A 22,827-nucleotide genomic window follows, 5' to 3' on the forward strand; every position below is an offset into this window, starting at 1 on the left:
CTAACATTGGGAAAGTGTTAATGTTAGTATGTAAGCTGCAATGATTTTCTCAAAAGACAGCCCAAACAACAAGCAGGGACTAACATTGGAAAAGTGTTAATGTTAGTATGTAAGCTGCAATGATCTTCTCAAAAGACAGCCAAACAACAAAGCATCCAGTCCATTAAAAAAAATGTTTTTGTATCAAGCTCATAATCATAGCAATCAATTTTAAAACCTTTACTTTAGGACAGCCTAACTTCTAGACCTTCACATTGGGAAAATGTTAATGTTAGTATGTAAACTGCAATGATCTTCTCAAAAGACAGCCCAAACAACAAGCAGGGACTAACAGTGGGAAAGTGTTAATGTTAGTATGTAAGCTGCAATGATCTTCTCAAAAGACAGCCCAAACAACAAGCAGGGACTATCATTGGAAAAGTGTTAATGTTAGTATGTAAACTGCAATGATCTTCTCAAAAGACAGCCCATACAACAAGCAGGGACTAACAGGAGTGAGATTTGAAACAAATGATATCACAAAGTATTATTCACACGGTCAAGCCCATTTTATCCTCAATCCCTATGCAGTAGTTACCAAAACAATCTTAGCCCTTTAACCCAATAGCTCCTATTTCCGGTTCAAAAAACCCCTTCAAAGTCCTAAGCAAGGAGGGATAACTCCGTATTTAAAACATCCTAAAAAATATGTATTTTGCAAAAAATAATCAAATTGAAGATCTAATACAAATAAACAAACAAATAACTTTAAAAAATAGAACTATATGTCTAGTTTTAAAAAATATATACGTTTAATACCACTAGAATATAAAAAACTTCAAAAATAGTCATTTTGCCATTGGGGGCTTATACACTGGGGCTATGAATAGAATCTGTAATCTCCAAAATTATTTGTAATCACGCTTGCAACAAGACTAGAAGAAATCTTGTTTTTAAAAAGTTTAAATCAAGTCTATTGAATAGGGGGTTTTAGAAACATTCTACAACGGTTTAGGACAAAAACGGGAAAACGTTTCCAACTGCAGAAGAAGCTAATGGGTTAATTAATTATTGAAGCAGCTGACACAACTTTAAAACAATTCAGATACACAACAGTGCTTTTTATTTACCATAGTCTAATAAACAACAAACACTTTTTGATAAACATTTGTAAATATTGTAATCTACAAAACAATTTACAAAATAAATCTACAGACACAAAATTAAGGATGCCAAGTTAAGTTACACCAGAACTTTCATTTGTACAACAAATTAGTCGCTAAAACAAGTACACATTATATTGCATTTCAAACTCAACAGAGAATGGATAAACCAGTTATGTTTTTGTCTTTACTTAACAGAGACAACAATTCTAATGACCGGTGAAAGGTTGTCAAAGAGAGCATCATTAAATTACAGCCTAGACAATAGCAACACAAAATCAAACTTGAACATCAAGTATATTTAGTTATGATGATAGTTTCGGGTATGTTTAATTACAATGGAATAACCACATAAGAAAATTAATAAAAGTAAATATGTACTATTTACAATATCAATGAGAAACAAAACAAAACAAAAACCATTCACAATTTATCCACTCTCGCCATCTAAATCTTCTTCCATTTCTTCATCCTGGTCTTCTTTTTTCTCTGGTGTTTTTTCATAAGCTTTATCTGAAGGTGTGACAACAACTCCCTCCCAGACACTCATCTCCGTAGCAATACCTGAACATTTCAACACTTGTGATGAAACTTACAGACAATAAAGCTCATACATTTACAAAGTTTTCAAGCACAACTAATAACAAATGAAGTTTAATCATAAAATCAATCATATGGAAAGAAAATGTATTTTGTCCACCATTCTTTTTATATTTAACCCTAAACAAATTGTAGGTTTCAATAAGTCAGACTAGTTGGTTAACATTGCTTTTTTTTTTTTGTAATCTTTCTAAAATAAAATAATATTCACTTTTTTTTCACAATGATTATTGTTACCATAGTAATTAACATATTAAAATACTGATTTAAAGGTTACGTTTTATGTAACATTAATAAAAAAAAAAAACACCTTAACCTCACAACTAGAAATCGATTCAAAAATGATTGTTCATATTTGTGAAAAAAAAAAAGAAACTTACTTGCATTTCCTTCCATGCCTAAAATTTGTTTATATCCACCATGAGTTAGAACCCTCAGTAATGTCTGGGATGTAAAACATACCTGATCCTGAAAGTAGAATATTTTTAAAATAACACATTAAATTGAGCTAAAATATTAACTAAAAAAACATCATTATCATTAAGAGGTTTTGTATCAGAAACATGATCATCCCTGTCAAATTCTTTAGTGATTTTGTATTTCCTATAAATTTGGATTAGCCCAGACAGATTTTTAAACATAGTTTACATATATGTGCATACAATAGGTTTGTAATAGCTTTAAAAAAAAAAGGCCTTTAAGTACATGTTTCAACCATATTCTTAACACAATGAAAAGAACAAAAGAGTCATACATTTTACAGAGTGTGGCATAGATATGATAAAAAGTGTGTATCGGAACTACTTTAAAATCATGCTTTAGAGAATGGTTTATGCAGACTTGATTTAAGACAAAAGAATGTGTCTTTTGAAGTAGCCATTGCATCTATTGTGAGCATCCTGAAGGTGATGGTGAAATCAGATTTTCAATAACACTTTAAGATTCCAAGATATAATTATGAATGGCAGACAGGACAAAAACAAAGCAGTTTTTCCTCTCAAGGGCTACTAAAACGCACACACACAAAAATGAGTTAATTTCTGTTATCAAATCAAATACAACATGTGTTACCTGTTGTTCCAGTGTCAAGGCCGTATGTACACGAAGAGTTCCCTGTTCACATGGATCAGTAATGCCCACAGAGCCTGGGAGAAAAAATCCAGCTGCTAACATCTGGAGAGCTCGTCTAAAATATATTAAATATATCTTGTAAAAATGCAGTATTAATCCATCTATTAAATTCATTCACTATAAAAAGTAAACAATGTTGACTTTTCATCCCCTTTCTACTTGTTCTTCCATATAGAACTAGAACACTTTAAACTTTTTGGTTTTACAATGTTTTTTATCCAGGTTGTTAAAGTGAGGGGGTGTACGGAATAAAATATCACTGAATGAAATCAGTCAACTGGTTGTTTCTTGAGACTGAAGGAGCAAGGCATTCATACATACACATTTGGTCAAAGGTAGGAATAAAACAATGTTTTTAAAATGAAATAGGATTTTCAAGAGTATTTAAAAAAAGAAATGTCCTTTTATTCACAGGCATATGGTGGACTATACTCCCACTCAGGAGGAATGTCACTGGAGGAGTAAACTTTCCATAACATATAGCATGATATTCTTAAAAGAGCATATTTTATTGCCTTATTCATAGGTGTGCAATAGTAACAATTGTATGTTATAACTACTTACTTAAATGCTTGATTGATTGGTAAAGGTTGTCGAGATGGATTGTTGACAACTGCAAAATGTGCCTGTACGAGAAAAAATAAGAGATAAAGATAATGTGTACTATCGTTATTAAATTAATGCACAAAGAAACTCCAGAAATAAAATCTATACCCTGGTACCAATTTATTTTTTCAATTTTGTTTTTAAGCTTTTTAATGGAGCAGAGAGATACATAATCAAATATGTTTATGTTTACCAGTAAATCAATAATCCAAGGAGTCAAGGGAGATAAACCTTCAAATCTATTTTTCAGATCTCTAAGCAATCGAATGAGTACTTTAATGCTTGACTGCTGGCCATTTTCTTCAAACCATCTGGCATGTCTGATAGCAGCAAGACGAGAGTTCATAGTCTTACCATCCACTACACATACAAAAAGAAGAGATTGCATTACTCATATGTTGAGAGCAAGACTGAAGCATGCTGAGTTTATTTTTAACATTTTGTTTATTATATCATATATAGTAATGGTGACAGCAGATCTGCCTACCTAAAAAAGTTTGTGCAACACTCATACTTCCAATGTATATTTTGAAACCTAAATGTGTAACACATGAGCCATCCACTATTTTTTATGTGTACAGACAAATAAATTAATAGCAAACAAAGAAAAGATAAAAAGTTTGTGCTAAATATAAACCAATTGGCCAATTGTAACCACAATTTACATTGCAAACTCACACCAGGGGAAGATTAAATCTTGTATTAAAAATTTTTAATTTTATAATGAATGTTAAAAACAAAATGGCTTTCAACAGACCCAAAGTAGCAATTGCAACTAAATCTAGATCTGTATCAACTACGATGCATATAATGGTCAACATTAAAATTTAAATAGCTATTTTTATTTTTAAAATCTAAGCGTGATAGCAGAAAACCAATAGCAGTATTCCCTATGTATAAGGCAGGGGTAATACTGTATTTGCTTACTGGCAGTCCATTTTCATGAGTGATTTTGTATAAGAAATGCAAAGTTTGTGTAACAGTGGACAGTTCTGAGCTAGCCATATTAATTATACAAAAGTAAAATTTAGTTGTGGTTGACATAGTGAAGCAAATCTGAATTCATTGTAAGACATTTTAAACATTCATGCTCTCAGATAAAAACAAAAATCTAACTATGGAACTAATTGTCTAACAAAAGAAGAGCAAGACTTACAGTGTAGTTCTGGATCCAATTTTTTCAAATTAGGAGGAATAGTTGTTATGAGGCACTGTACAGAGGTGTCCCCAACTGTCACTTCAAAACCTGATTCACTTGGCAACATGGACACAACTAAAATGACATATGGTAAGAAGTGTAAACAAGTTGAAATGGCTGAACTGAAATAGGATTACTTGAGTAAATCTAAGCCATGAAACAACAATAACCTGTTTTGGGCAAATTCTGAGCAACTCTTTTTCTTGGTGGAACAGCTTCTGTTAATACAAACACAAAAGTAATAATTAATCTATGCATTATACAAAAAATAAGGCAAAATAAAAAAAAATATTAAATTACTGAAAAATGGGAAGAAATAAGAGTCAGGCTTAAGGGGTGGTGCGGTGGCTGAGTGGTAAAGCACTCAGCTTCTGAACATGTATCAATTCCAAAAGCAAGGATCCAAATATATATATATATACAATGCTGGATGTGGAAACAATAAATTATTTTCCAAGCCTAATCACCCAGTTAGATACATTTTCTGAGACCAAGTTCTCAAAATCAAAAGTCTACAGCTAGAAGACATGCAGAAAGAATTACATAATTAGTACTGGACTTTTAAAGTAATTTAGGAAAAATGAACTTTCTAGCAAGTCTGATATGTCTATGTAAAAAGAAAAATGAATTCTTTACCTTCTTGTGGTTCTTGAGACTTAAGCTCTTCAGAAACTTTGTTAGCAAGGGCTGTTACAGCTTCCTCTACAAATGTAGATAAAATAGTATAAATCTATAAGGATAAGTAAAGGCTGGAATTATTTTTAAACTAAGTTCATCAACATAAATTGGGTACATACTTGTAGGTAAAGTCTTGAACATGACAACAATATCAGCCACATTATGTCCAGCCATCATTGTACCCTTTTTAAAGGAGCCAACTTGTCGAACTTCTTCTAAAGTCTATAGGTGGAAAAAAAAATTACATACATAATAAATCATTTCAATGACCAAAAAAAACCCAAGTAAACTTGCTCTATTAATAGAGTTGATATTATTCTTGAAAGTCTTTTAAAAAATTTTGTGATAAACCTCATAAAAAAGGGAGTTGTGTTTTTGTCTAAACTTGAAATCCCCCTGTGGTTCTGTTATTTGGTGAATAGTGCAGACTAAAGGTCAGATTTTTTATTGTCTTTAGCAAGACAAACATGACTGTAACAGATAAATATGTCACAAGTATCATCTTATAGCAGTGATTGTTAATATAAAGAACTAAGTAAACCTTTGGGAAAACAAAATCAAGTTATAGAAAACATTTAAGCAGGGATATTAGAAACTTGGAACTACAAGCTATTTTGCATACAAAATGAAGGACTTGTGAAACTAATTCACAATGTTTCTGCTTGTTACCTGCCTAAATACTGCCAGCTAGAAAATTGTTCATATGTATACAGAGAGATGGGCAAATAGATCCTTGCTTTTGGAATTGATATGCTATGTACAAATATTAAATAACATCAACTGCCTATTAAATCTTGTTTTAAGAACAAACATGGGCATACAACTCTTATTGACCTTAAGTAGCAGGTGCATCTAACAGACGATACATATCTTTTGTTATTGTTTTTTTATTTATACATACATTACCAAAAACAATTTGAATTCTTTATGACTCATTATATCACCATGACACTATTCTTAGCACATACTATTCAAAACTTTAAAATATCCCTTTAAGCTCTTGGGATCGAATGTAACAGGCAGACAGATGGACAGACCGACTACACAACACTTTTCCACTTTTGTCAACCACTAAAATTGGCTTAAATAGTTATTTAAATAAAACATTAAAATATAATAATAAAATCCATTTACTGCTGCTTCAAATCCTGTAGGTGCTATAACCAGATTGTCTAGAATTCCTTGCACTTTGGTCACAAGGGCGAGTATGGAAGCTTGTTCAGCAGAAGATGGAGTCAGGTCAGTATGCCGCTTCAACAATGCCTAAACAGAATTTTATTCTTCATTTTATTAATAAATATTTATTTTATTATAGACAGTTGTTTTGAATGAGCAGTGGCGTAGCTAGGGTGGAGAGAGGAGGGGGGAGAATTTGACAATCCCCCCAAATGAGCATTTTTTACAGTAAGAATTAAATATTACACAAAATGCAGGGGCCCCCAAGAGGTCAAGCCCCCCCCCTCCCCACGGGCCCCGAATGATGGAAAATTTTTAGCTACGCCCCTGTGAATGAGCAATGCTAAATGAAAGTATTTCACAACATAACATTCACTATCATTTGCAATGGTTAAAAAATGGTTAAAAAAAATTTATAAAGGGAACTATTATATTGCAAATGATTTTTCTACAAAGTTCTTATGAAATTTAAGAATCATGCTTAAATTAGATTTGAAAAACAACTCATGTGACTGTTTTATATTTTAAAGTCATCTTTGCAAAAATAAAAATAATCAAGAATGACAAAATTTTAAGATAATAGCTATAAATGTATAAATAAAATCTATTAAGCATTAAATGTGACAAAAATGCGTGATATTAAATAGCAACAATAGTTGTACTTACATCTGTTAAAGCTTTCTCTTCAGGGGCTGGTTTAGCTCTAGGAAATGCATTTTCACACTAAAAACAATAGATTAGGCATAATCAATTGCGTTATTATCAATTAATAAAGAATAATACAAATCAAGAAATATTTTTTTATTAATTAAATATGTATTATCATTACTATTGTAGTAAAAGCTAAATATACACTTCTCATAATTAATTCACTCACATATATATTATCAGTAGCATTTCTATATTTTTTATATCATAAAATTCAGAGCTTAAGTTACATAGAGACCTTTTTTTTTTATTGTTATTATTTTAATTAAGAGAATAGAAATTATAATGTCAGTTTCATTCAAAGATGTGTTAGTTTTATTTTTTTAATGATCTGACTGAGTTCCCTACCTGCACAAGATCAAATGGAATGTGAGGAATGAAGGGCCTAAACCTGTTGAGATAAATATAAATATATTTTATTAATCTTTGTAAGCAGTTACATCTTTTCTTTTCACAAAATGAAATAAAATAAATGTATAAAAAATTTGTTTACATTTTACATTTTTTGTTTAAAATTTAAAACTTACGGAGGGGCACCAAATGGCCTAGCAGGAACCCTCATTCCTCCTCGCATGCCAGGTCTGCCTCTGTTAGGCCTAAATTTATTAATAGAAAAGGATTGAAATGTAATTTATATTTTTACATTGTGTAATGCAAGCCAAAATGTGAAAATATCAGTAAAAAAAAAAAAGAGTATTAAGTACCTATCAATTTCTGGATGCAAAGTACTATACACCAAAAATAAAAGATTTACTGGATATTATAATATAGAAAATAGTTAACAAACATATAGGTAACCCTGACAGACCAAGTCAACAAAATAGGTTTAGGCCAGGATGTCTTCATAAGCTACAAACAAACAAAAAATAGTTAACAACAGGGTAAGGGCTTTTAATTGTGTGTTAGGAACACAGAGATGGGACAATGTATTTCTGATTTATTTTTTGAAAATCAAAATTGATGTTAGTATTTCAAGCAAAACAGTGCAATACTTTTTCTGAATAACAGTAAATTAAAAAAAAAGGTTTACAATTTTTGTATCTAATAAATATCAATATAAACAAATTTAAAAAACTGAATCAAGTTTTCTTGGTTACTAAACTTAAAAATTAATTACAAATATAAAAATCACAATGAATGGCCAAGCCCTCAACCTGGTAAACCATTTATACAGAGACAGATAGACAGAGATAGAGACATACAGATATATATTATATAAAGTTCATTTAATCATCATTATCTTTCCTTTGCATTCCTCAGGGAAGATAGGGCCTCAGTAAAAACATGCTTATCTCCACGGTCTCTTGCTAGTTTTTTAATGGCTTCCCAGCTCTTTCAATTGACCATTCCTCTCTGCTTCATCTAGTACACTGCATCACCACATTCTTTTTGGTCTTCTTCTACATCATATGCCTTGGGGGGGTTCCACTTTAAGGCCTGTCTAGATCTGTTGTTGGTATCTTTCCTCTCTAAGATCTGCACCTCTATATTTCTCTGTCCACCCATCTCCCACAGTTTGGTGTTGTCTATTTGGTCATACCAGTGTACTTTTAATGATATTTTTCAGACATCTGTTGATGAAAGTTAGTACCTTTTTTGTTGTTGCTTCAGCTGTTCTTTATGTTTCAGAACCATACAGTAGGACTGCCTTGACATTAGAGTTTTTTAAAGATTCTCATTTTAGTCTTGCTAGAGATATAGGGAGATTTCCAGGTTGGTTTTAGCTGTGTAAATGTCTGAAGTGCTAGATTTATACAACGTTTAATTATCATCATCATGATCATCACTCCTTTAAGTTCCTCGTGGAACATAGGGCCTCGACAAAAACACGCCACTCTCCACGGTCTCTTGCTAGTTTTTTTATGGTTTCCCAGCTCTTCCCAGTCCTCTCGGCTTCTTCAAGTACACTGCGTCGCCATGTTCTTTTTGGTCTTCCTCTGCGTCTTGTTCCCTGGGGGTTCCACTCTAAGGCCTGCCTAGCTCTGTTGCTGGTGTATCTTTTCTAAGGGTGTGACCAACCCATCTCCATTTCCTCTCTAAGATCTGCACTTCTAAATTTTTCTGTCCACTCATCTCCCACAGTTTGGTGTTTTCTACTTACTTACTTTCATCAACAGATGTCTGAAAAATATCTTTAAAAATACACTGGTATGACAAAATAGACAACACCAAACTGTGGGAGATGAGAGGGACAGAGAAATATAGAGGTGCAGATCTTCTATTAGAGAGAAAGTGGAGATGGATTGGTCTAGGGCTAATGCCTATTCCCAGCTGGTTGGTAATAGGCACTTCGATCTATTATATACTTCATACATTCTATAGTCTATAGTGACTATAGGAATAATAGGATGATTGTCTGGTCATGACATGTGGTATATGCGCTGAACTGTCGTGTGGACATCACGATCATCAACGCTGTCAATCAATGGTACCGGGATTTGGCGGGATCATACCATAACTAAAATAAATAACTTGGCCTTGGCATATAATTATAATATTAATTTAATATATTTATAACCATGCCCGCTGCTATCCCCCACCCCCGTCCTGTGGGGTGGGAAGTTTGGACTAGAAAGTTAATTATCTACCGACATTTCATACTTTTCTTTGCAGCTGTCTATTTTAAAAGCCATTTTGGTACTAGATTTTCTCGTGTATTCCAAAGGCATTATTATCATTATGTATTTTAGTATTATGATTATCGATATTAGGTAAGCCAACAAACAATGAATGAATATCACTGATCAGTTATCACTGAAATCAGTAATCTTAAATCTAGATTTATGCAAAGTAGTTTTTAACAGGTCTAAATTGTAAATTTTAAACAAAATATCATTTATTTCTAGATCTACCTCATTTTTTTTTTTGTTATTTAGATCTAGATGCAGAGTCTAGACAAGATTGTTTAGCTCTAGATCTAGTCTACTTGGTTGTTTATTATTTAACTTTAACCGGAACCGGTCTCAGTTTTAGCAACGACCTATATATATAGATCTAGAATAAAATATCTAAACGAGGGATGCTAACTATAGGCTAGGTAGATTCTTTAGATCTGTATTTTTTTTTTTAGTATAGTCTAGCTATCTAGATCTAATATAAATATAATAATATATCTATAACTGTAGTCTAGATAGATCTAGATCTATATAATTATAGATCTAGATCTATATTGACTAGATCAAGTCTAGTTCTGTTTCTAGATTGGTAGATATTAGTAGATAAAAAATCTAATTTTTTGTTTGAATGAGATTAGAACTATTAACTATTATAACTAGATATAGTATTAGTAATTACTAATTAGAAGTATTTTTTTTTTTGAGTGAATGTGACTAATGACTAATGTGAGTCACAACACAGTCAACACTACAACAGAGTGAAAAAAGATACTCTAGAATACGTTGATTAATGTTTCCCTAATTTTGGTACGCGTACCCGCAAGTCCAATGGTACGGGAAGAGTTCGAAGGGGGTACGAGCTGCTTTGATATAGGGTGTTCTGTTGTCACAGATTAATAATACATTACTGTAGACGTTACTAATTAATAATGATAATAACGAGACTGTCTTTATCAAGGTAGACATATATAACTAACTTTTTATTTCTGTCCGATTCTTTGCTTTCGCATAAAACATAAACAACAAACAATGACAGACAAGGCGGTGCATGACCATTTTCTAAAGGCTGCGGCTTATTTGGACAAGGTAAGTTATTGGACAAATATCAACCTATTTAACAAGGTCGTCATCCCAGCAGCGACTTATAAATGCAAGCGAGACTGGAAGTCATATGCCAAAATCGAGAAAACGCTAAATATATATGTGTCTCAACAAAAATGGCTAAGATGGATTTTAGGAGTCAGTTACAGAGATCGGATCACAGCAAAGACATCTTATAACGAACTGAGACTTGACCACTTAGTGAGGCTGTGACCAAGCTTGTATGAGGTTTGTGGAACATGTCCTCCGACAGAATGAATTACGCATACCTAGAGTTGCAATGACATGTTGGCCAGTATGAGGAAAGGGCAAACATGGACAGGAAGCATATAAGAATGTGGCCATGACCAGGGAGCAAGTCAGTCTGACTTTCATGTCAAGGGCTATTCCTTTGTCTTTCCATATTGTTTTGAGTTTTGCCAGTGTTGCTGTGGACTGTGCAATTCGGGCCAGTAGTTTGGGTTTGGTTCACTCATCTGAGACGATAGCTCAAAGGTATTTAAAACTACTGACACTTGCCAGCTTTTCACCTCCAATGCTGATACCTCTTTTAAAGCCCTGTTGGCTGTTGATCATAATTTGAGGTTTTTGGGTATTTATTTGCATACCATATATTGCTGTGAAAGTCACCAAGTCTGCTAGTTCTTCTTCTGTCCCTGCAAGGCCATCCATGTCATCAGCGAAGAGCAAGTTAGTAATTCTTCTTGCTCCAATCCTTACAGTACCTTCACAGCCGTGGAGAGCATCTTCCATTATCCTTTCAAGGAAGATGATGGAAAGAGTTGGTGAGAGTAGGCAGCCTTGTCTTACTCCAATTGTGGTTTTAAACCAGTCCCCAAGTTTATTGTTGAAGTACACCACACTGGTGGCCTCCTGAATTACTTTTATTATGTTTTTATTCATGTTGTACTTTTCCATTGTCACCCAGAGTGCCTCATGCCATACTCGAAAGCTTTCTTGAAATCAGTGAAGATATGGAAAAGATGCTCTTGGTGTTGGAGGTATTTCTCACAAAGTATTCTGAGGTTTAGGATTTGATCTGTTGCGTTGCAACCTTGCCTAAAACCCACATGTTCTTCTGGTATAATTTTTCTGCTACCAGTTTTAGCTGGTTTATTATAATTTTTAACAGAACTTTGCTGAGATGGCTTATGAGGCTGGCGGTGCGGTAGTTTTGACAGAATTGAAAATTGCCTTTATCATGGTTTCTCCTCCATCCTGTAGAAGTTCACTAGGAATGTTGTCAACTCTGGCTGATTTTCCCTTTTTCAGGGCTTTCTCTGCTGATGCTACTTCTGAGCGAAGAATACGATATTCGCCTATTTTGTATACTGCCTGGACATTTGGTAGCTCTGGATCTCCCGAGATTTCTAAGTTATACAACTCTGAACAGTATTCCGTTCATCTTCTTATCACATACTTTTCTTCAGTTAAACATCTATTGTTTTTGTCTTGTATTATGTTAGTTCTTCCATGCTTTGAGGTGGTGAGGTCCTTTACCAGTTGGTACACTTTATTACTGTCATTCCTTTTCAGTCCCTGCTCAATTTCTTGACACTTATTATCTATCCACTTCTTCTTCACTTCCTTTATTTCCTTTTTAATCCTTGTCCTTGTGTTGACACTTTTACACATTGATTTGTTTTTCTACCAGTTGCTGGGCTTCATTAAAAAAGTGCAGTAAATAGCAGATTTGATATTTGACCTACAATTTTTTAATAGAAGAGTTGCAGGATATTGCACTGTGGACACTCATTTTTTAGTTTTAAATACAGGATTATAATGTTTGTAAAGGGTCGTTCCACTCTCCAAAAAGAATCTATTCAAGGGTACAAAAGATGTCTGATAAAATGAAGGGACTGGATATAATGAAAATGAATTACCTAAAAAATAATATGTACCAGAAAAATCCTGGCTTTCCCTAACGTTGAATGAAAAGTATCACAATCTATTGTTTGTTGTCCTCCACATTTTGTTAAAAAATTGAGAATACATAATTTTGTTCAATAACAACAAATGAATCTGTAGAATTTATATATATATTGTCACGGATGAATGTGTGTATAATCTATTTTTAAATTTGTGCAAATGACTGTTTGTCCAGTGTGTGTGATATGCCATAAAGATTATTAAAGTTTCTGTGTTTTATCGAGTGTTACTTGTTTATTTGTAAGTACAGCTGAACCAGGGACACCTAGACGTATCGAGACCTGAGCGAGTTATCAGTATAAATAAAATAGAAAAGCTGTAACATATATTGTAACGAATCTCACTATCCAGGCTCTCTGCAAACTGCACCACTCGACACCACCAACTGAAAGAACTTGACAACTCAGGGCTCCAAATAACGTTATAGTTTAATGTCAAATAAATCACAAGACTGTACAAATGTCTCTCCATTAACAACTGTGCCACCGTATAAACTCTCCGTCACGTCCCTGACTTGTACTAGTCTGTCGTACTGAACCCTCTTGACTGTGACGCCTTCACTCTTTATATAGGGTCCCTGCTGGCCTTCTAGAACTGGATGAACATCGCTTGACCATTCTGGTTAATCACATGACCACATCCTTTGTGATGCTCTTGAGCTCTACTCACAACACAGATCCTTCCTGAACTGTCTTGGCTGACCGTCATAACTCGTCGCAGTTGACCGCTCTTCTAGCACTGGCCTGGGGCGATTTGCTTCGGCTGACTACACACATACCACTACCCCATCTGTGTCACCACCAGGCTTATTACAATATATATAAAGGTCACACTAATCTTCAGACTTGAAGACAGGCCTTATTATATATTACATATATATATTACCTGTTGAACTCCCTTAGATATAAAATGTGAGTGAGTTATCCAGAAAAAACATTACCATGCTTACATGTGTGACTAAAGTGTTGTTAGCACTCAACTGTTTAAATAGTATTTACTGCTAAAATTACAATACAATGTTTAGTGCTTCCACAGAGGCTTATGGCCCTTTTTTTTTATTTAGATATAACAATCCAATCTAACTAACTTTTTGCCTTTTCTTCTGTTTGTAATGCTGGCTGTTTTTCAGTCTTTGAAGGCATCATTACTAAGTTCAGTGACAACAAAGTGATGAAAAGTTACCTGAGATGTTGATGATATATATTTCTTTGCAAATTTCGTAGCAGAGTTGTTATATGTAAACAATTAGTTCAGTCCGTGTAATGATTGATTTTTTTAAACAAAATGACTGTGCTTCAAAGAATTTATATTAAACATGATCAGTGCGAGCTGGCAAAACACTTGCGCTAAAGAAGATTCTTTATTGGAAATCTGGATGGTCGAGTGATTTGTTCGCTTGGCACTGTGGATTTGTCAAATTGGAGGGTCTATGGTTTGTGCCATGGTCAGGGCTGTCCCTTATTTTGCTATATTTAATTCACCATTTTCTCTTATTACAATGTAGTCCCTATTATATATGTAATAAAAGTAAATTGTTTGTATCAGTATTGGAAATCTTAAGTTTGCAAAAATTATTTTTTTTAAATTTTACTTTATGTAGAACCCATGGAGAAACTAATGAGAACTAAAACTAAGAGTAATGCTAACATGATTTTTACAACACAAGGAATTATAAATGTCATAGATATACATTCCCTGTCACCACATTAGTGCTATTAAGCTTAAAAACTGGGGCCAAAACATTATAAAAAAGATTGTTGATATTTATTTCAAAAAAAAAATTTTTAAATATATTATCAAGCATATTTTATAACATTTTTTAGAAAAAGAAACATGTTGTATAGAGCCTAAAATGATAGTAAATGTTATATATAGAGTCTTATGGTAAGAAAATAAATGTATTAATTTAAAAAAAAAAAGCTTTAATAATGCTAAGCTACTAAATAATGTTAAAATTAACTTAAGCTTAAAAATAAAATCAGCATTCAGAATGTTCTTATCTGAAAATTTTCCGGGTTATGGTGATAAGATAAAAGTTGCTGAATAATCTGAAAGTGCTTTTCAGGTCACTCTTGGAGATAGATTTCACTAATATTTGTGCTCAGTTCATATTAGCTTTATTTTATTGTTGTGACTTCATAGTAGGAGTTAATTTTTTTTTATATATTATTATCAAAGTAACTTTAAGTTTGTTCAATGAAATCTAAAAATTATTTAAAATAAATGTTTAAATTAAAAAGCATAAATGATACAACTAATTAGCATGAGCAACTAGACTGATGCAAAGATTTTTTACTTTTAGAAATGATAATTTTGTTTTAGGTAGTCCTGCGGTACACAGAATTGGATAATAGCCATCTTTAATGCAGAGAAAATGAAAATAGCTATAATTGGAAGGTTTGTTTATCTCATAAGATGTAAGATTATAAAATTAAAAATGATTATTATAAGATAGTTTTCAGTTAAACATTTAAGCCTAGCCTAGATCAATAAATATTTTGTAGTTAGCCTCAAAGTTTCACAAATTTTAGTCATCAATAAAATTTTAATAATTAATACTTATAATAATTAATAATTTAAAAATTATTGTTAATTCTAGATTTCTTGTATATATTTTCTATACTTCCAGTGGCCTCATTGGTCAGTCCTGGGCTATGATATTTGCAGGTGCAGGTCATAAAGTGACTCTCTATGATATAGTCTCAGAACAGGTTTGCAACTAGAAATATGTTTCATTGAAAATATTATTGTGTTTATTAGTATCTGTTTTCAGAATACTTTATTAACAAATATATTTAAGATTTAAATTAAAATGGGATATGTTAAGATTCATTAATGGATAGGTCTGAGAAATTGGATGTTGCCATTGTGTAAAAAGTAAATATTATACATTTTTTTAAACTATAGCAATTACTGTGTCCATTTTTTTTTTACAATGTTAAGCCCATATCATTTATGTATCCAGGTATCAAAAGCACTAGAGACAATCGCTACAAATCTAAAAAATTATGAAAGTCAAGGTTGCCTTCGTGGTCAATTAACTGCTTCCCGGCAGGTTTCACTAATCACTGGTAGTAGTGATTTGCAAGAATGTCTCAATGGTGCTTCCTATGTTCAGGTTTGTGACTTCACCCTTTTTTTGTATTTGTTTGTTAAGTTTTTTTGTTGGCTATCAATGAGTGTTTATATTCAATGTTAAGAAGAACATAAAATGTGCCAAAATGAAATTGTCTTTGTGTTATTAAAATGAGTTTTGCTTAGTTGTTAGTGATGATGAGAGATGAAAACATACTTACAGTAAATAGTTGTTAGTGATGATGAGAGATGAAAACATACTTACAGTAAATAGTTGTTAGTGATGATGATTGATGAAAACATTTCATACAGTAAATAAAAATTATAATTGTTTGTATTTTCTCTAAAGGATTTCAAGTTGCTTGACAATTTGGGAAACAAAATTATTAAATCAAGTACTCAAAAAAGTGGATTAAAAACATTATTTGTTTTGGTTAGGTATGGATTAAAAAAAAATCAATACTTAAAAAGATCAAAAACATAAATTTACTTTGTTTTTCCAAGAAAACAAAAATTACACATTTTACTACACCCAAGGCATGTCATCCTGTAATAATATAATGATTGCTTCAATGTAGAGTCTGTGGTTGTTTGGAGTGTCTGCGTATTTCTAATGTAACCATGAGGAAAGTAGGGCAGATGTTTTTGTTTTTGTTGACTGAACTGATTCTGATGAGATCATGAGATGGTCTGTCATAATTCAAGCTCATCAATACTGGTGTGAAAGTTGGAGAGAGGAAACAATCTAAAAATATGAAACAGAAAAGAGATGTAGTTTTAGTGAGTTATATCTTGTTTCAAGTATCATTTTACTTGTGTTTCTACATTCGTCTACTTCAAGTTAAATCTATGTATATTTATTCTAAAAAAGTTATTATCAGTTTTGCTTAAAAGAGGCTTGTTTAAGTTTATTTCAAGTTCTACATTAAGAATTCAATATGCCTACAATGGTTTTGTTGTACTAGCTGTTTGGAGCTACAAATCAACAACTGGATATCAACAATGGTTTCAGTCTCCTGTGAAAAAATAATGTTAGTTCTTTAAGACATTGGATGAAGACATTGACAGTTTAATTAATAACCAATAATCTGGAGTGACAAAACATGAATAGATTCATATTTAAAACTGTCTTTAGGAGTGTGTTCCAGAGTCAGTTGATCTTAAAAGACAAGTATTCAATCAGATGGACATGTATATCACAGAAGATATGATTGTAGCTTCATCAAGCAGCTGTCTTGGTGTCTCACAGTTTGTTGGTGAAATGAAAAACAAACACAGAACTTTAGTGGCTCATCCAGTAAGTAGTGCAACACCACTACATGTGAATAAATTATGTCCTCTTAATTACTTTGTATTTTCCAGACCAGATGACCCATTTAATTTTATTTAAATTTTATTTAATTAGTTTAAGGACAAGATCAAATAGTGGAAGTGACCAAAGAAAGAAGTCTTTAATTAGAGAGATCTGAGGCAGTGAAAGCATGAAATTTGAAGAAACAAGATCTTGGTCATCATCAAAAATAAAACCTGAAAAGTATTTTTAAAAGATAATTATTTTTAAATTTAAATTATAAAAAAAAAATATTGAAATACTTTTTGCAATAAATTGTTTCTCCCATAATTTTGTTTAAATGCTCAATTACAACAGAAAACAAGAAATCAGTCTTTTTTTTACTTTATATATTTTTATGCATTTCATGTATTTGTATTCATATTTTACTTTTTATAATTTAAATTATTGTTGTTTGATGCACCATCGCAGAACTAATCTCATTGAAAATAATTAATTAATAACAATTTATACAAAGGAAGCATTTATTTAGATTTTTATTTTGTTTTTGAACTTGTCTTTCAGCAATACTGTTATGTTCTTTACTTTTAATTGTTTTGATCACTTTTAGTTGTTTATCAAATTTTAATATATTATTAAGTTGCTCTTGTAGTTTGTTTGATGTACAATAATTAGTAGGCCTATAAGATTAGTCTCTAGCTCAGTAGAAAAAATGTTTAACATATTTATTGGGCAGAATTACTTGGGTTATAGATTTTCTTTGTATTTGTATTTTTCTATTTTCAGTTTAAATATATGTAGGCCAACTGTAAGGCCATGAGAAATATTTACTATGTTTTTATTTAGTAGTGAGGAACCATCATTTATTTATTTTTGTATGTTTAATTATTTCCTCTGAAAAAAAATATTTATTTCAATATAATGTTTCAGGTCAATCCTCCATACTTTGTACCTTTAGTTGAAATTGTACCTGGGCCATGGACTCTTCCAGAAGTTAGTCAACAGACAAGAACTTTACTTGAGTCTGTAGGTCAGGCACCAGTAACTCTGAGTAAAGAATGCCCTGGCTTTGCCCTCAATAGAATACAGTATTCAATCATCAATGAATGTTGGTGCATGTATAAGGTTAGTCTATGCATATTGAATAATATGTTTTTCATTTCTTTCAAATATTCTTTCAACTTGGCAGTATAATTAAATATATTTTTCACTAGAAACAGAAATGAATTTTTTTTTCATACAGGTGGAAATAAAAGGAAGCTCAAGTTTAAATTCTTTACATTGTTTTATTTAATATAAACATTTTAAATCTGCAATCCCCCCCCTCCCCCCCCCCCCCCCCCCCCCAAAAAAAAAAAAAAAAAAACAATAGTACATTACTAAATTAAAGATTTATAAGTTTTTTCTTTTTTTTTTTTTTATCAAAGATTTACTTTTGTTTGTTTGTTGTTTTACATGTTTGGGATGTTCCTTCAGAGTTGAAGATAATCTACTTCTTAATCCTAATCACCTGCAGAGTGACGGGGGATGGCAGCAGGCAGTGTATGACCCAGAACCAGTGCTTTTTTTTTTTCTAAAAAAAATAGGTGCCTGTACTCAGTGATTAGGTCCAGTACTCAGTGATGAATTGCCTAACTTAACTACTAATAAATTAATAATAAATGTTAGAGTACAAGAAAAGTTATAATTTTTTCCCCACATTCAAAAAGGTGCCGGTACGCCGTACCAGTGCATACCGTCACAAAAAGAGCACTGCCCGGAACCATCAAGGCGACTAAATAACAGTCTAGCACACATACTGCATGAACAGGCAGCCATCCATCTGCAAAATGAAACCTTTGTTAAGAGAAATAGAACAAGCATATGGGATCAACAGTGTTGTACCAAATTAAAACAATAGAAATATCAGCAGCATCTACTAAATAGGAAAAACTGATAAAACTAATACAATTCTAACTTTTTGAGGCCATTCAGAAATAATCAAATAAAACTTATTCTTCTCACCATGAAAATTCTGTTCACCCCCAAAACTTACATGCTGATGGTCTCTCAAACTAAACATCTAAAGCTGTAAACTGTTTATTGACATTGCTTCTCAAAAAAAAAAAATTTTTCTACCTCTATTGATAGGATGGACTGTTGTCTGCTGCTGATATTGATAAATTGATGGTGAATGGACTGGGACCAAGATATGCTTTTATTGGTCCCCTTGAAACAATGCATTTAAATGCTGATGGTAAGTGGTTGAAAAAGATGTATATGTTACTTGTATCTTCTATACACCATGGTCAATTTATCATTCTTTCCATGTTTTCTACCCCAACACAAACATAATAGTTTTCAAAATAAGTAATGTTCCACTAATAGTGTGAAAGTTTTACTTAAAAAGAATTTAGAACCTATTACAGTTGGTTGAACACAAAAGAAAACCATCTCAAATTATAATTAAAGTTCCTGTTTTCATAAAGAGTTTGAACTCTAAACCTTAAGCTAGGTAGTCGAATACCCTGTCACTGAGGCACCACAATATTCTATGAAGGAACTAAATCAATAGATTATGGCACAAAAATTGTGAATAATTATTTTTTTCCAATGCTGGATATTCTTTTCTATTCAGGTATTGTGGACTATTGTAAAAGATATGCTCAAGGTGCCTACAATGTCAGCTCTACTCTCACACCGCCTCCAATCATGTATGACATTCCCACTGCTGAAAATGTTCAATCTGAATTAAGTAGTGCTGTGCCTCTTGAACAACTTCTGGAGAGACGGAAATGGAGAGACAGACATCTGGCTGCACTGGCCTCATTAAAGAACCAACTCAAAGAAAAGAAGGATTAAGTTTAAGAACCAACTCAAAGAAAAGAAGGATTAAGTTTAAGAACCAACTCAAAGAAAAGAAGGATTAAGTTTAAGAACCAACTCAAAGAAAAGAAGGATTAAGTTTAAGAACCAACTCAAAGAAAAGAAGGATTAAGTTTAAGAACCAACTCAAAGAAAAGAAGGATTAAGTTTAAGAACCAACTCAAAGAAAAGAAGAATTAAGTTTAAGAACCAACTCAAAGAAAAGAAGGATTAAGTTTAAGAACCAACTCAAAGAAAAGAAGGATTAAGTTTAAGAACCAACTCAAAGAAAAGAAGAATTAAATTTTTCCTTTTGTGATTGTTTTTAAATTTTGAAAATCAGATCTCCAAAGTTACATAGAATGTAAGATGAATTTAAGAGTGTAAGTTATGTTGTTGTTTTTTTGGTTTGAATTGATTGTATACAGTTTATTTGATTGTACTCAGATATAGTTGTTAGCTTTATTCTGTTTCACTGCCCATTCATCCAAAATATCAAAAACTAGAGATCAATGGACAAATTTTGTTCTGGCAATATGAATAAATGTTATTTGAGATGGTATATAGATAGAACTGTAAAAATTTATGAGATAAAATTCAAACCCTAATAAGGATTTTATAGTTACCCATAATAGTGCTGCAACTTGAGATCTGTAAAGAAATGTGGTCTTTATACTGGCTAAATTACAACCTTGTAAGCCATTTTATTGCCAGTCATTGACTTGTAGCAACAACTACTGGTAGACAGTTAAGCCGCTGTAGGCGTAATGTATCTTAACTAATCAAACTTGAAATAACTTGAAAAACTACCTTATGAACAATACTAAATAGAACTTTTATTAAAATATAGACAAAATCAACTTGGGATGAAATGCAATAAATATAGTAGATTTTAGTAATAATATAAAATGGTATTCTAAACAAAATCTAACTCACTACAATAACACTTCTTTTCAGTCTCAAGTTCTGGAGTTGTCTGTCTTAACTAAGACCACTGCGAAATTGCCACCTATCTTGCATCATTCACAGCCAATCTCTAACCTCTTCCCACTGTCACTATAGAAACACACACTCCATAACACCAAAAACCACAGAAACTAATAAAATCTTTTTTCTTGTCTCTGTTGGATACTTTATTAAGATAATCTAATAGACTAAGGGATAAGTAAAGGTAAAAAAATTAAGAAGTCTCGATAGCCTAAAAGTTGCACCACTAAGTCCTTGATACCTTGTCTTAAAGTGTCTGCTGTGTACAAAATCAAATGCATGTTGTATTATATTGATATGTATGAAAATAGAAGATATTTATTTATAGATTTTATTGATCATGTAGCACATTTTTTTCCATGATTTGAATTTCTATATAAAACAGATTTTATTATTCTCTGATGTCTACATAACAATTTTGAATATTTGCTCATTTTGTTTCATTATACAGATTCCCCTGGCAATCAAATCATTAAATAAGAACAATCTGGTATAAACTTTGTCACATGTAAATTATGAGTGCGTCTGGTGTGAATGTACACTTTGGTTTCTTATAGTTATAATGTTTTTTGTTTGGTGTAATGCACAAATTGTAAGACTAATTTCCTTACGGATAATAAAGATTATTATTATTATTATTATATTTATGAACTGTACAAGTGTTAGGTTTAACAGTTTCTGTTGTCATAGAGTTTCAATTAATGGTATTCATGTACTGAATTTTGAGAACAATGAAAGTATTTTCTTTCAAAATGAGGACTTAAAAGAAAGTTTCCTTTTGTTATGGCCTAAGCCATAAATCTGCCAACTGAGAAACTGGATAAGGACAGTTTAAATTGATCTGCCAATGTTCCATTTGCTTTCTTTATTTCAGAATTTGCTAGTCAATTATTGGAATAGTCCGGAGAAGGTGGTAATTGACCAAAAAGTTAAATTAGATGCAAGTTTCACTAGCATGTTTTGGTGGGCTCAAGGGGGCTTACAAATTATCCCTATCTCCATGTTCTGCATTAACAGCAATTCTGTTTGCACACTTATCTATATAAGCAACGTAGACAACAATATTAGCATATTGAATGGAAAAGTGTAGGCCTATTGCATTTACGAAATGGCAATGAATATGTATTTGTGTACAATGTTACATTTTATTTAATGTTATTGACATGCGAATTGATTATTTTTGTGCAAGAACGTTAAAATAAAAAGCTTTTAAAAAAAAAAGGTTACAGCTACTGGTCTGTGGCATTTTACGTCTCGAGAGTCGATATTTTCCCTTTGCAACTTCTTGTGTGACTAAAGAGGCCAATCCTTGATACACACCTGCGATCGCTGGTTGGGCATATGTGATCACCAGGTCCCGTTGCATTATCACTCTTCTTTCTGCTTCTGTAGTGTATGGCATCTGCAATCCGAGACCCTTCCTTTATCCTCTCTCTCCATGTAGATCTATCCAGTGCTACTTTTTCCCAGCTGCTAGTGTCGATTTTGAAGAGCTTCATGTCGCGTTTGCATACATCCCTATAACGTAAAAGTGGGCGACCAGCGGCTCTCCTGCCTTCTATTAGATCGCCCATACAGAATGTCTTGTGGAAATCGACCTACTGGCATTCTACGAACGTGGCCAAGCCAGCCAAGGCGTCTGCTGCTGATAACAGAGCGGATGTCCTGGCATCCAGTGGCGTAGCTAGGGTGGGGGGGAGGAGAATTTGAAAATCCTCCCGGGCCCCCACTTTAGAGGGGCCCCCA

General features: G+C 32.5%; 2 protein-coding genes across 4 annotated transcripts; one reads left to right on the plus strand and one right to left on the minus strand.

Annotated features, from left to right (window-relative positions):
• Positions 1-948: 948 nt before the first annotated feature.
• LOC106064557 (interleukin enhancer-binding factor 2 homolog) lies at positions 949-10,191 on the minus strand. Its single transcript, XM_013223135.2, has 14 exons — positions 10,092-10,191; positions 7,767-7,835; positions 7,588-7,630; positions 7,198-7,254; positions 6,490-6,618; positions 5,475-5,577; positions 5,314-5,379; positions 4,848-4,895; positions 4,636-4,752; positions 3,673-3,839; positions 3,438-3,499; positions 2,814-2,928; positions 2,123-2,210; positions 949-1,706 (listed from the first exon to the last, which is right to left on the minus strand). The coding sequence occupies exons 1-14, from the start codon at positions 10,094-10,096 to the stop codon at positions 1,573-1,575; spliced, it is 1,203 nt and encodes a 400-aa protein (XP_013078589.2). The 5' UTR covers positions 10,097-10,191; the 3' UTR covers positions 949-1,572.
• A 47-nt stretch (positions 10,192-10,238) lies between these two features.
• LOC106064558 (lambda-crystallin homolog) lies at positions 10,239-22,591 on the plus strand. 3 transcript variants are annotated; one of them, XM_056033517.1, is made up of 8 exons: positions 10,239-10,276; positions 15,207-15,281; positions 15,514-15,595; positions 15,850-16,002; positions 17,095-17,256; positions 18,181-18,375; positions 19,381-19,486; positions 19,868-22,591. In XM_056033517.1, the coding sequence occupies exons 2-8, from the start codon at positions 15,259-15,261 to the stop codon at positions 20,089-20,091; spliced, it is 945 nt and encodes a 314-aa protein (XP_055889492.1). In that variant the 5' UTR covers positions 10,239-10,276; positions 15,207-15,258; the 3' UTR covers positions 20,092-22,591. The 3 variants fall into 3 exon arrangements, with proteins under 3 accessions (XP_055889492.1, XP_055889493.1, XP_055889491.1); XM_056033518.1 differs by lacking the exon at positions 10,239-10,276 and adding an exon at positions 10,422-10,443; XM_056033516.1 differs by lacking the exon at positions 10,239-10,276 and adding an exon at positions 14,941-15,025.
• The last annotated feature ends 236 nt before the right edge of the window (positions 22,592-22,827 follow it).

The sequence above is a fragment of the Biomphalaria glabrata genome, chromosome 6 (assembly GCF_947242115.1).
Source record: "Biomphalaria glabrata chromosome 6, xgBioGlab47.1, whole genome shotgun sequence".
NCBI classification, from domain to species: domain Eukaryota; kingdom Metazoa; phylum Mollusca; class Gastropoda; family Planorbidae; genus Biomphalaria; species Biomphalaria glabrata.

Bases quoted from the DNA above. Each gene is read 5' to 3' on its own strand.
- LOC106064557 (XM_013223135.2), bottom strand. The intron at 5,578-6,489 runs GTAAATGGATTT...TTCCACCTATAG, and splicing joins CTACAGGATTTGAAGCAGCA to ACTTTAGAAGAAGTTCGACA. The intron at 4,896-5,313 runs GTAAAGAATTCA...TTGTATTAACAG, and splicing joins GTCTCAAGAACCACAAGAAG to AAGCTGTTCCACCAAGAAAA.
- LOC106064558 (XM_056033517.1), top strand. From the start codon at position 15,259: ATGAAAATAGCTATAATTGGAAG. The intron at 15,596-15,849 runs GTTTGCAACTAG...TTATGTATCCAG, and splicing joins ATGATATAGTCTCAGAACAG to GTATCAAAAGCACTAGAGAC. The intron at 19,487-19,867 runs GTAAGTGGTTGA...TTTTCTATTCAG, and splicing joins AATGCATTTAAATGCTGATG to GTATTGTGGACTATTGTAAA.